This window comes from Gossypium raimondii, chromosome 7 (genome assembly GCF_025698545.1).
Source record: "Gossypium raimondii isolate GPD5lz chromosome 7, ASM2569854v1, whole genome shotgun sequence".
Taxonomy (NCBI): domain Eukaryota; kingdom Viridiplantae; phylum Streptophyta; class Magnoliopsida; order Malvales; family Malvaceae; genus Gossypium; species Gossypium raimondii.
In genome coordinates, this window is record NC_068571.1 from 36,147,079 (window position 1) to 36,160,491 (window position 13,413).

At 35.5% G+C, this 13,413-nt stretch overlaps 1 protein-coding gene across 2 annotated transcripts; it reads right to left on the reverse strand.

Moving 5' to 3' along the window:
- Positions 1–11,327: 11,327 nt before the first annotated feature.
- Positions 11,328–13,154, reverse strand: LOC105770888 (AT-hook motif nuclear-localized protein 17). 2 transcript variants are annotated; one of them, XR_008197981.1, is made up of 2 exons: positions 12,142–13,154; positions 11,328–11,762 (listed from the first exon to the last, which is right to left on the reverse strand). XR_008197981.1 is itself a non-coding variant. In XM_052633795.1 (1 exon), the coding sequence occupies exon 1, from the start codon at positions 13,085–13,087 to the stop codon at positions 12,194–12,196; it is 894 nt and encodes a 297-aa protein (XP_052489755.1). In that variant the 5' UTR covers positions 13,088–13,154; the 3' UTR covers positions 11,844–12,193. The 2 variants fall into 2 exon arrangements, 1 of the variants encoding a protein (XP_052489755.1); XM_052633795.1 differs by lacking the exon at positions 11,328–11,762 and having other exon boundaries at positions 11,844–13,154.
- Positions 13,155–13,413: the final 259 nt, after the last annotated feature.

The window sequence follows — 13,413 nt, forward strand, 5'->3', positions numbered from 1 at the left end:
GCATGTAACTAGGGGTGTTCAAATAGTCGGTTCGGTTAATACCTAAACAGAATTACTATCACTCGAATTACATGAAATGTAAAAATATTTAACCGTTAATCAAACCAAAGTTTTTTTCAAATACATTAACCGAACCAAAATATTTCGATTAATTCAATCGATTAACCGAATTAACCAAAATTTATATGTTTTTGTCTTTTGGTTAAAATAAGTATAAAACATATAAAAAAACACATTGCTAATGTTCATTTTATTTTATTTAATAGTTCAAAAAACTTTAAATGGAGGTGAAAACAACAAATAAGATATTAGAAACAGTCTTGAAAACAACAAATATTTTTCTTAATTGGTTAATTCAGTTAATTACCCGATTTCGAACCGAATTAACCGATAACCGAAATTCCAAAAATTCATTAACTGTCCAACCGAACTAAATTCGGCCACCAACCGGTTAACCAAATTAGATTGGTTCTATCCAATCATTTGATTTTAACTGAACTGTGAACACCCCAACATATAACTAACTTTTGACTCTCTGTCAATTAATTATATTTATATTTACTCCTTGAGTCAAACCACTAAAAGTACCATGACTAACTCTCAATTATAGATCATTATGAAAACTATAAAATCCTTTATAACACCCTTCACCCGTTCCGGCGATTGGTACAGGTAGGAAATACTACTGGAGCATGAATAAACAAAATCCATGGAATAATTTAAGAATTTAAACTTAAAAATACTTTTATAAATTCAAAAATCCAATTTTAGAATAATTTAAAGGCTTTAGAATCAATTTAAAATCATTTTGAAGTAGTTCAGAGGTAATCGGAGGTGCTTGTGACCCAAAACGTACCAGAAAAGTAGAAACGACTAGAAACAGTGCAATGGCCTAGGTCATGCACTGTGGTTGCATCACAAGTTCCAATTGTTCTCATACAAGTCCTTAACAATGTAGAAATTCGCTCACTTTCAGGGTTTTTGCAATACCCCAAGGCCTTATATCACCACAAAGGCCCTGTGATGTTAATTTTCAACCTATAACTCACTTATATCGACACTAGTGAGCTTGGTATCGAAACTTTGAAATGGGGAGACTCAAAAATCAAGTTTAAAACACCTTAAACAACCACCAAAACACCTGCAAACATAGGAATTATAAAGCAAGACTAAACAACGACCATATACATGCAAAATTCTTTCATAAAACATGCTCAAACTATATCGTCATCCATCAAATCATTTATAAATCATGGAAAGCATAATAAAATTTCATAATATCATTCAAATAAAGTTTAATATTCAATTAATCAAAGATCATAACAAAGGAGATCTTTGTGCATGCATGCAAAGGAAATATTCAAACTTCACCATATTTAAAAATATCAAATAGCCTCGAAACTCAATGAAACATAAACATATTTTTAAAAAACTAAATGACATATGAAACTAACATATTTATACATGCAGACACCCTAAGTAAATGCCACAAGTTACAAATACACTATTTTCATACTCTTGATAGTCTTGTTGATAGTGTGATGCCCCAAGGTTGAACAAGGCTTCAAGAATCCGAAAGTTGATAATTGATGCACAAAGACAACCATACATAAGCATAAAAATGCTTAGTAAGCTCAAATGGAAGTAACTATGCTTACCTTGCCCTAGAGTGAGCATACCAAATACCATAAGAACATTAACATTAACAACCACAAAAGTAACACATATACCTGAAAAGTTGAAAATGCACCTTTCGGGGCGCATTTTCTCCCTAACCATTTCAAACCTATCCCTAACCCTAACTGTGTAAGTTAAAATCGAGAATCTCAGGCAGCATGTGTTAAACATGATATCGTTTCATAACTGAAAATGCCATCTATGGGGAGCATTTTCTTCCCCACCATTTTCGACCCTAACCTTGTAAGTCAAAACCTGGGAATCTCGGGATAATTTTTAGACTTTGGAGCCTAGAAATCCCGGGTAGCATATGTTAAACATGAAACTGTTTCATAGTTGAATAAGCCCTTTGCGGGGAAGGTTCTCTCCCCCACCATTTTCAACCCTAACCATCTACCTCAGACCTCGGGATAATTTTCAGACATTGTAACCCGAGAATTTTGGGTAGCATGGGTTAAACATGAAATTGTTTAATGTAAGGGGGTATTGTTCCCTATAAAATAAACTCAATACATTTCGTTGAGGTTCCATACCGAAATTTCTAGAAAATTGTTTCCACAAGGAGACTTGGCATTAGGAGAATAATGTTATCGTTAAAAACCTAAATTTTGACCTAGTTGTCCAAAAAGGTAACTCATTAAATTACGTGAAGGTCCTTTAAGTTGAGTGACGCGAACTATTTTTTTTACTATTTTCACAGTTTTAAACATGTGGAACAGGCTACTTGGTTTAAGATGAGCAAACAAGTTAGAGCCATTATCCATTATGATAGTCAAATTTGTGAGACTGAAATTGGGCCCATTTTTGTATCAGCCAAATCTGAAGATTTGGCTTTCAACCAGAGCATCACATTAAAAGAGCTTCGATAAAAAAATAAATAGAAAGTGGGGATTCAGAGAATAATTTTGAGCTTGAAAAGTAGATATCTAACGTCACTGAACCCCATTAGATATGACATATTTGAGATTGTAAGGGACATCGAGCTCGAGACGATGATCAAATCCCATTGCTCTACTGGAAATGTTGTACTAGAGTTGTATGCCCACTTTGTCAATGTTGACGAAGGTGGCCTGAGCTCGAGAAAATTTTTTCCAAATTCCACTCCGGATCAAGAAGTAGAAAGTCCGGCCACACGGTTATGTAGTGGATTCACATCGTTACTGCAAAGCTCCTACCAGGACACCTCAGAATCATCATCAATGGCGAGGCATTCATCGGTTTCACCCATCTAGTACAACTTTGGAGGACATTCGAGCTTATTTGGTAACTAGGCCTACGACACACCCATATAACATTTTGTGGGTGCCTTTGATTTCAACTTTGGCACGTCGATGTTTAATTTTGGTAACACTTACACGGGTATGCCATCAAGTTAATTGTTGGGCTAAACAAAAGTGATTTTTAGTTTGACGTAGGTTTGCAAAAAAGGATAATATACTCCCAGAAACTTGGCCCGACAAAGCAACATACAACCCTAGACATGCAATCAGGGTTGATAATGAAGGGTTGTAAATCGATAATGACCCAATATAGGAGTTCAGGTCGGATGGTACGAAAATTGCATTAATTTAAGAACTAGAGCCCATTCATACTAAACCAGAAGACAATGGTTCTGACTGTGAAGCTCCATACAATGTTAGATGGGATGATCCGAGTTTCACTAAACTAAGGAACCCCACCCTGCTAGAAAAACAAGTTTAGAAATCGAAGTGAAAAATAAATTTTAAGGGAAAAAACAGATAGAGTTTTAATTTTTTTTCCAAAAACAAGAACTTGATTGTAATATCTAAAGACTTAAACATTTAATTAAAATTGTAACTTTTTTATTTAACTAGGATGAATGCTTCAATCGAGTAGTCTTTTCCACTATCTTCAACCTCACGTCTGATGAGTGTGGGATCACTTCAAATCAGAAAATTTTTCACAAAAATTACTAGTGGGGTAATTTTGCAATTTTTATAAACTTTAAAGCCAAATTGTAAATAAGGAAAATATCTCTAGAAATCTTTTGAAATAATTTCTTCAGAGAATTTTCTCTCTACAACTTTATCTTGAATTCAAGTTTTTGAAAAATAATGACCAAAGGCTCTCTTTATATAAGAAGAGTTTAGAGAGTTCAACTAATATGAAACTTAATCACTTTAATATTAAATTAATATAATATTTATCAAAATAAGTATTAGATTTAATATTAAATATATTATATTAATAGAATATTTATTTATAAGATAAGTATTAAATTTAATTTAATAATAAATTTATTTTTGGAATAGTTAATCTGAAATCAAATTATCCGGTAGAGACTCAATAGGAGTGTAATTCTTTCATTGCTCAACCACCCAAGAACTATAGCCGTCGACCATTCGTCGGCCACTAGAATATCGTCATCGTTCTCGCCAGCACCACCATGCCTGGTGATGTCATCACAAGCACAATACCCTCACGGCACCCCGAGCCGATTCGAGTGCTGCCCGTTTCATTAAGGCCAGTTACGATTTGACCGGTCTAGTCCAGCCACCGACTGGATCGTCAGTCTAGTTTTACATGCCATTCCTGGTTCGACCAATTTTAGGTATTGGTCTCAGTTTTTAGTTCTCAGTTCCAATTTTCGATCTCAAGCCTATTTTTCAAATTCAACTACCCATTGGGTCAATTGTCTGACTTGAAAATTAATTTCCAAGAATGTCATATTTATTTTAATTAATTTGATTAATTTAATTTTGATTGATAATTTAATTTTGATTGATCAAAATTAATTTTTTCAAAAATCACTGAGATTTTCCAAAATTAATTTTTCAAGAAAATTCTTTAATCAAATTCTCTAGTTGATCAATTCTCACGACTGCCCAATTTAATTTCACATCAAATAAATTGACTCAATTAAATTATTTCCAAAGTCGTAGAATTTCCTTCTAATTCATATACAGTCCAATCGAGCTTTTGTTGAACTAGCGGAGGGATCAATCAGACATATACAATTAGTCTCTAGTAATTGCAATTATGTCCAGAAGCATCATTCTGATAATTTGCAATTTACTTGATCATAGAGTTATTCTACAAGAAATACCATGATTGAAAACTCCTTATTGTATACTATTTATGAAAGCAATTCATCCAAGTGTTTTGTGCAATAACCTTGTCATATGTGTGTCACTCTCATATGATATCCAGTTAACTCCGTTTACTCAATACAATCCTATTTTATCTCTTTATCACCATTGTGTCTGCTTAATTATTAATATGATCGCTGTCAACAAACGGCTGTGATAAATTACTCGTTTGAGAACAAGCAACTGGTGGTCACGTTCCATATTTATCAATCCGCACAATGCCAATGAAATGATATCATTAACTCTTTAATCGAGCTATGAATTTCATTTTTGCTAGTAAAACTATGTCATACACAAGTCATGTACCCAATATACCGTCTATGGGCTCGATCATCTTTAAAGCATAAGCCTCCACTTATATCAAAGCACATGAGTTGCAAACACATTATTAGTGACTAACTCAAGATTTATGTAAATCACACCATGAATGTCAGAAGTGAATTAATTCACCAACGGATTCAAAATTAATTAAACTTGAGTCCAATCCAATGTATCATTTTTCCAATGAGTACATCTATGTATTTACCCGTGGAGTCAACTTCTTCAATAGCCAAGACAAGCCATATCCCAAATTGGAATTGTAAACGACATAATAATCCTTTTAAGTATTTGAACCAAACACTCACTTTGATTCTTTTACGGGATTACAAACTTATTTAGATTATCTATTAAAGTAAGTTGTCTTTCTCGCAATGTAAACGTTCTTACAGTGCCACTTATCATCAATTTGAACTTAGACAATCAATTAACTAATATTTGTTTGTCACAATTTTGTTATGTATGCAAAACATGAAAGAAAGAAACACAAAAGATATAATAGTGAAATGTGAAATTAATTTTATTTATTTACATAGAAAATGGTTACATGTTTACTAAAATATGAGCATACTTCCCAACACATCTCACATAGGTAATGTCGATCTTGCTACTGAAGGTGGGTTAGAATTCTCAGAATTCCCTTATAGAAGACCAAGACAAGAGAGTTCATGAACAACTTTTGACGAGTTAGATGTTGCGATGGAGTTTTCTCCAAAGATGTTTTAGTTGCTGCAATGTAGTGGTATAACATAAAGCATGGGGTAAGCTTCCACATTACAAAATCCCGAGCTAAGAAATATGAGGCGAAGTGCACAATACATGAAACATGATGTCTATAGAAAATCATTACATCTGTGAGGAAGAAGTCAGAGTTCTGGACGATCAGGAAGTATACTATTCCACATATATGTGTTGTTACAAGTATGTTTCATGATTAACAACCTCGATTCCCATTCTGACCTTTATTCAACATTGTTTTGCATTTGGTGAGATACTTGTGTTTTTGCAGGCATGTCGAACGATCATCCAAAATTGGATTCAGACATGATATCTAACTTTATATTACCTATGGTGAAAGCGAGTCTTAGGATTTTGATCCCAATTTTGATTGCACACATCCATAGCAAGTACGATTACACTATGTTATACCATAATGTATGGTTGGCAAAACAAAAGGCGCTGGAGAAGATGCATAGCGAGTGAGAGAAATCGTAGAATCATTTGTGGCAATGGTGTTAGGTATTGAGGTTGTACGTCTAAGGTTCCGTAATCGATCTGCAAACAGAGCCTGCATATTACCACGATCACTTGGTTTATGGGAAAAGAGTTTTTGATCATTTTTTCTGGACTTTCAAGTAATGTATAACAGTAATATGATATTCTAAAACACTTGCACAAATTGATGGCACATTCATGTATGGGAGATACCAGCATCGGTTGTTGTTGGCTGTTGCATAGGATGGTAATCGAAAAATCATGTCAATAACTTTTGCAAAAATGCTCGAAGAATTCAAAGATGACTGATATTTCTTCTTGATTAGCCTGAAAAGGCATGTTGTGATATAACCCGATATATGCATCATTTCTGACAGAGGAACCGAAATACAAGCTGCAATCGATCGGCATTCAAGCCTCTGGGACTGTGTACACTATAAGTATTTTGTACGACATATAGGGTCTAACTACATGGGCTGATACCATAAGGATACGGAGCGGTAACATGTCATTAACATGGGTGCGTTGTACATAGTATTTTCTATATCACTCTTTAACATACACATTGTCAGCAATGTGTAGATATAATGTTTATTGTTATTGATAGGGTATGAGCTCATTCAAAATCGATTCCATGGAGTGTTGGAGAAATTACAGGTTGTAAAACCACGCGGTGTGACATAACTCGATAGGATACCCAAGGAGCAGTAGACGCAATCATATGATGGAGGAATACGATATAGGTACATGGCAATGAGCCTAGAAAAATGCATTTATTTTGTATTGAAGGAGACGCGTTATTTACTGATAACCTTGGTGGTCAAAGAAATGTATTTATGTTTAGGAGCCTTATTTCCAAATCAGGATGAGAAATCCAAGGGATAGATACAGGGCGGACACGTTTGGTGCGATTCGGTGTTGAAAGATATTGGAGAAAATCTAGAAAGAGCAAACTCTATGTCTTTAATGTGTCACTCGCGTCCAAATCAAATATTTTAGGTTACGAAGTTCCATAAACCTAACAAAAGAGTTATCCGGGGAGCGTGTCGTATAGACCTGGGACGAAGGACTTGCAACTGTGGGAGATTTCAAGCATTTTGTTATCCATGCACACATGTAATCGCGCAATGTGCCTCGACACGTGTAGATTGCATGAGCTACGTTGATAAAGCTTACAAACTACAACGCCCATATAATGTTTGGAAATCCAAATCCCCACCTGTCCCGGATGAAAAAATGTGGTCGCCTACCTTGTACACTCATTTCGAGTTGGTACCAGATATTCATTTGCGGCGCAAGCTAAAAGGTTGGCCGAACTCAACTCAGATACGAAGCAATATGGATATTCGGAAGTGAAAAGACCAATTGAGGTTATGCAGTTATTGTAGGAATCCAGGGCATACTAAACCAGCATGTCCACACCTGAAGGGAACATTGAGGAGATGACTGAATTAAAACACTAACTCATTCTTATTAATAAACGTAGAAAAAAAAACATACAAACAAACCGTATAATCACAATATGTTCATTTATTCATTTATTGAAGTAAGATATATTATAAGAAATAATTTTTTTAATTTTTCTCGTACCTTGTGAATAAACTCTTACTTTTTGAAAATATTGTAATAAATAAATAGAGGAGAAAACTTAAAATAATACAAATGAAAAAAATGATTGAACCGACCATACGATAAGATATAATACAAACCAATTTAATCAATTTATTGCGTAGATTGTAAATAAGTGTATATTTGAGATGTAAAATAAAGAATACAATTTGGTGTCAATAAAAGTGGAACAAGTACATTATAGGTGAAAACATTTATTACAACACAAATTAAATTTAACAAACTAAAGAACGAAGATTTTGAGAAAAATTACAAATAATATAATCATCGGCGTCCCGAATGTGTGCCACAACCGGGTGGGCATCGGGTACACCTAGGGTTCCATCAAACAAGTTGGAGTGGTGGCTCCTCATCTTCTTCATCTTCATCTTCACCTTGACCTCGATATTGATCTCTATCTTTATTTTCTTCCTCCGTGGTTGAGTATGTTTGAGTCCTAGGTGCCCATCATACATCCCTCGCTGTATGAATAGGTGATTGCGAAGATGACCCACTTCAGTAGAACAATTATGGGGGTGTTTGCGACACTGCAGATAATTGTATGGTGTTGTATAAACCGATTACGGATAAAAGGTGGGAATTATCGGCAATATCGAATATGTCGATGTTGCTGGCAGTATCGACGTGTAATGTGGTGTAATGGGTGGAGGTTGTGCGAAAAATACACCTGGAGAAGGTGTTGATGCAGTGAATAATGGTACATATTGTGGTGCTTGTGTAAAAAAAATAGGTTAACGCCAAAAAAATATAAACCATATTGATCGGGAGGTTGCATGACCATCGAGTCCTCGTATGGAGCTAGAGCAAATGTTAATCTCCCGTGCGGCATTTTCTTCCGTCCTAGGATTACTAGGCGATCATCTTGGCCTCTTACGGTGACGTTGCAACTCCTTTTCGCATTCGGTAGTAGATACGACTTGTCGTTATGCCTAAATCAATCCATGTAATCCGAAGATGTCGCCAACTCTTGTGTAAGAAATGGTTCACACGTTGGCAAGTAATCGTACCTACGCAAATCGCTCTTGTGCAACTCATCGAGATCTTGGGGTGGCGACAAAATACGTTGCGTATACTCGAACTGTCACATCACTCAGTTAGATTCGTGCATCTCAACTGTTGCAAAAATGATCAATGGCACTTTGACATGCCATATGTTGCAATTGGCCAAATTTTCGACCGGGATGTATTCTTGAATTCTCGGATCGGCATATGACATCCATACAAACTGTAGTATGAATTTATAAATTTTAGCACGTGCCTAATATTTAATTACAAATGTTGAAGTAAATATTGTATAACTTTAAATTTCATAAACTAACCTCCTATCCGGATTGTTGACCTAACGCTAGCCAAATATCCTCGAGCTCTATCGCTATGCTTGTATGTCTTGCACTATTGTTCCACCTATTCAAATAATATGTTATTTCAAATTTACAATAACGAAATAAATATTAGGATAATGATATTATCAAATGAATTTTACCATATTATGAATGGGAATTCATAAAGGGGTCCACTCGGGGCTGTTAAAATGGTAGTCGATACCATGCCCACGATTGAAGAAGGAGCATGCAACCATCGATTTTAACTTTTTCTGGTTTCGTCGCTCGATATCGGTACAATGTCGCCAGCACTGCCAATCCCTAACTAAGTTATCGTACATGTTTCATGTCGACTAATAGTAGTAGTCACCTTAAATGTACCAGATTTTAATATTTATCTTGCATAAGCAGAACCTCGATCAACCTCAAGATGAATGTGTGCGCGAATTGTTCTGTTTCAACGTCACTCGCGGAGGCCTTGATATGTTTGAAGTTGTCCTCCAACTATCCCATCTCAATTCGGCTACCCCTAAACTTGTTCTACACCTTCCCTAATAGTTGCTCCCATGTTGCACTCCAATCGCCACTGACCCGTAACAATTTTCGTATCAAACGGTAAACCGAATTATAAATAAATGTTCTCGAGTGTAATTGTACACTCACCGCAAGGAAGATGAAATGTGTCTCCGATCTCCATTCTTCCACCAAAGCACTAATAAGTGGAGGATCCAATTTAGTCTCTTGAGCATGCGAGCCACATATAAGAATATCACATTTCACAAGTGTCCATGAATGAAAACCAATGCATTCACACTTAGATTGTGTATGTATGTCTCCAAAATCTGATTTTTGATCTGAGTATATAAACATAAAATATTAATAATGTTAACAACATAATAATTAATTAATTATAATTTAATAATATTTTCTTACCATTTGTAATCGAACGCTAAAGACTTACTCATCATCCAAACGAATAAGCTAATTTACCATTTTATAAATTATAAAGAATAAAATAAAATTAAAGAGAATAAGATACAAAAAATATTTAAAATGAAATTATTGAAAAATTAAAATTGAGAGAATAAATTTGAATTGAAAATAATAAAATTTAGAGGGTTTATATAAGAAAAATATATAATTGTTGGGATGTAACTGTTGAAATTATAACCGTTGAAAAAGTTCTTATTACCCTAAAAACACACTGTAGAATATATTTTCATTTTCTCCTAAAAACGATCTATCTCGATAAATATAAAAACGAAAAACAACATACTTAAATATTTTTTTAAAACATAGCATATATGTTTAATTTACCCCACTTAGGTATGTATTTTTTGACCACAGTAATTTTGATCACCAACGTTTTAATTCTTGATTAAGTCGGTAAAGGCTAGACTCTGAATTATGATGGAAGAGGAAGACGACGAAAGGGTAATAAATGAGCAGGAGGTTGGGACTTGGGACTCACTGCTCCCTCTGATTGTCAATGTCACGTCTCAAGTGAAAAAAGCTTAAGTATGTTCTGAGCATTTTGACTGCATTTTGGACTTTCTTCTGTTTCTTCTTGAAATTCCAAAAAAGAAAGTAGAGATACGAGAGCAGAGCTGACGAAAGAGAGAGGTCAGATTTAGTGGCTTGAAATGAATATAGATCGATCAAACATTCAAAGGCTGCACCCCACCCAACCAAATTTACTGTGGATTCAACCAGTCCAACTTAATTTCTCTTTCTCGTTGCTTTGATAGGTATTAATTTATGCCATTAAATTGATATAACGATAAAAAAAAAAACAAGTATAATTTATATAAACATAACACATTAAAAGTAAACTCATATTTTAAACATAAATCACAAGAAAATAAAAATAAATAAGCATATCATATAAATTTTATAACACTATTTTAAACCTAAAATAACAGTGCAATCAATAAATTTGAACAAAATACAAAATATATGAAATAATAGAAGTTAAAACACATCATGGCATACTTTAGAGGATAAAATATATCCTATTACTAACATATAAAGAGTTTTGTCCGCAAGCTTTTCCCCTTAATTATATCATTAGATCTTGTATGTGAATTCTTGGATAACGAAATTTAAAACATATATTACATACATATAGAGGATGCATAACAATTTTTAAATTTTGAAGGATCAGATACCAGCCATTAGTAACTATGGAGTTTAAGAGTTGAGGACAAGCCAAATCAAAACATAAAAGCGACTGATCTACGAGAAGACGAGAAAGAAAAGCTGCCAAGAAACATTTTGCTTTGGATTTGTAACAAAAAAAAAAAGCCCCTTCCCAAGGGAAAGGTTAGACCCCTGACATTGAATACCTCAAAAACCCACATTTCCATTGGTTCTGTCGTATAGCAGCCCTAGATTGAGTGAGAACTAGCCGAAAGCCTGAAAGTACTGAAGCCTCGCCATCTTTTCCACATCGTCCATACAAGTATCAGTATTTGACGAGACGTGAACAATCCTGCAAGCTTTTTCTTTGTGAGCCATGAAGATTGATTTTAAAACTCCAAACTTGCATGGAAGATGTGCAAACATAAGGATGGGAAACTAATACATTGGTTCATACGTTTCATTATAAGCACAAGGATGAGGTTGTTACTAACAACTCACCCTAAACAACCAGCTCAGTTAGCAACAATGAACTGATACAAGTATACTTAAAACTATTCTAACAAACTACTAAACTACATTAACACGTTCAAACATGCATACAATGAGTGGTACAACCAACTTCAACTACAAATAGTACTGTATGCCAAGGAAAGATAAATGTGAAAATGTCTCAAACACCGGAAACAGTTCCAAAGAGCTTAAGCTCAAGGTGAAAAACCAAAGGATACCTAGTTAATGAATGTATGTTGGAATTCTCAAATGCCCTTGTTCATGTTCTACTCAATAAGGACGTGAGGAAGGACCCCAAGGCATAACATCAGGAGGAATTTGACAATTGAGGGGAGTGGGACTTGCTACTCCATAAACAGGCATGGACAAGCCAGTAGAAGTGCAAGACTCGGTTGCACCACCAGCAACGCAACCATGTGTAGAAGGCTTGGATTCCTGATTATGGTCCTTATTATCACCTTCACCCGGCAGCATGTGGAACTCAGGGTTTACAAACGTAGCGGCCGCCACAATCACCAGCGTTGCGGCCATTACTTTCCCTCCTACTTTCCCTCCGAAAACTTGCCCTTGTGCCCCTGCAAGAGTTACACCGAACGAACCAGAAGAAGACAAGGAAGGAGACGGTGACGTTGACAATGAAGATGATTGGCTTGTTTTGTTAGAAGATAGAGTACTAGAGGCAATGAATGAGCCAGACAAAGAGAGTAGAGAAAAGGGTCCATGAAGAGATAGCGCTGGCGCGTGAGATACAGGATGGCAGAGCGTGACATTTGAAACAGACCCAGTAGCACTGATAATGCTAACACCAACACTGTGTGTACGAGCAAAGCTGATAATGGCATCAATAATATCAGAACCAGCGGAGATCTCGAGAATCACTGGCTTCATAGTCGAGTTACTATCTCTGGTTATAACAATGGGTGGCTTGGGCTTGTTTTTGGACCCTGGAGGTCTCCCTCTAGGCTTCCTACCAGTGTTGTCGGACGACGACGGAGTTCGGTGGTGATAATCAAGGGTAACAATCTTGTTGGAAGGAGTTTTAGACTTGGAACCGCCTCCGCCAGAGGCGGAGAGTCTAGGGACACTTCGAGGGCTGTGCTCGGACGAGTCGCCGTCTGAGGTGTGAGCTTGAGAAAGAGAGATTGCTACGCCATAGTCCGCCATTGTTGGAGGAGCAGGGGAGGATTAGAAGTCACCGAGAGAAAGGAAGAATGGTGAGAAATATCAAAAGAACTGCGTAACGCACTTTTAGGGATTTATTTTATTTATATACATAGTGAAGCTGTGGGACCCATCTAAATCTCACGTATAATTACTGGGGACCACATCAACTCTGGTTATTTTGTCAAATTATATTAGTTGACGGCAGAATTTGTTAAAAAAGAAAGTCAGGTTTTTAAAAAAAATTAAGGTTTTGGATTGAATTTTAGATATTTAAGGAAATAGGTCATTTTTTTTATAGAGAAGTTAAAACGCATTTTTTTTATAGA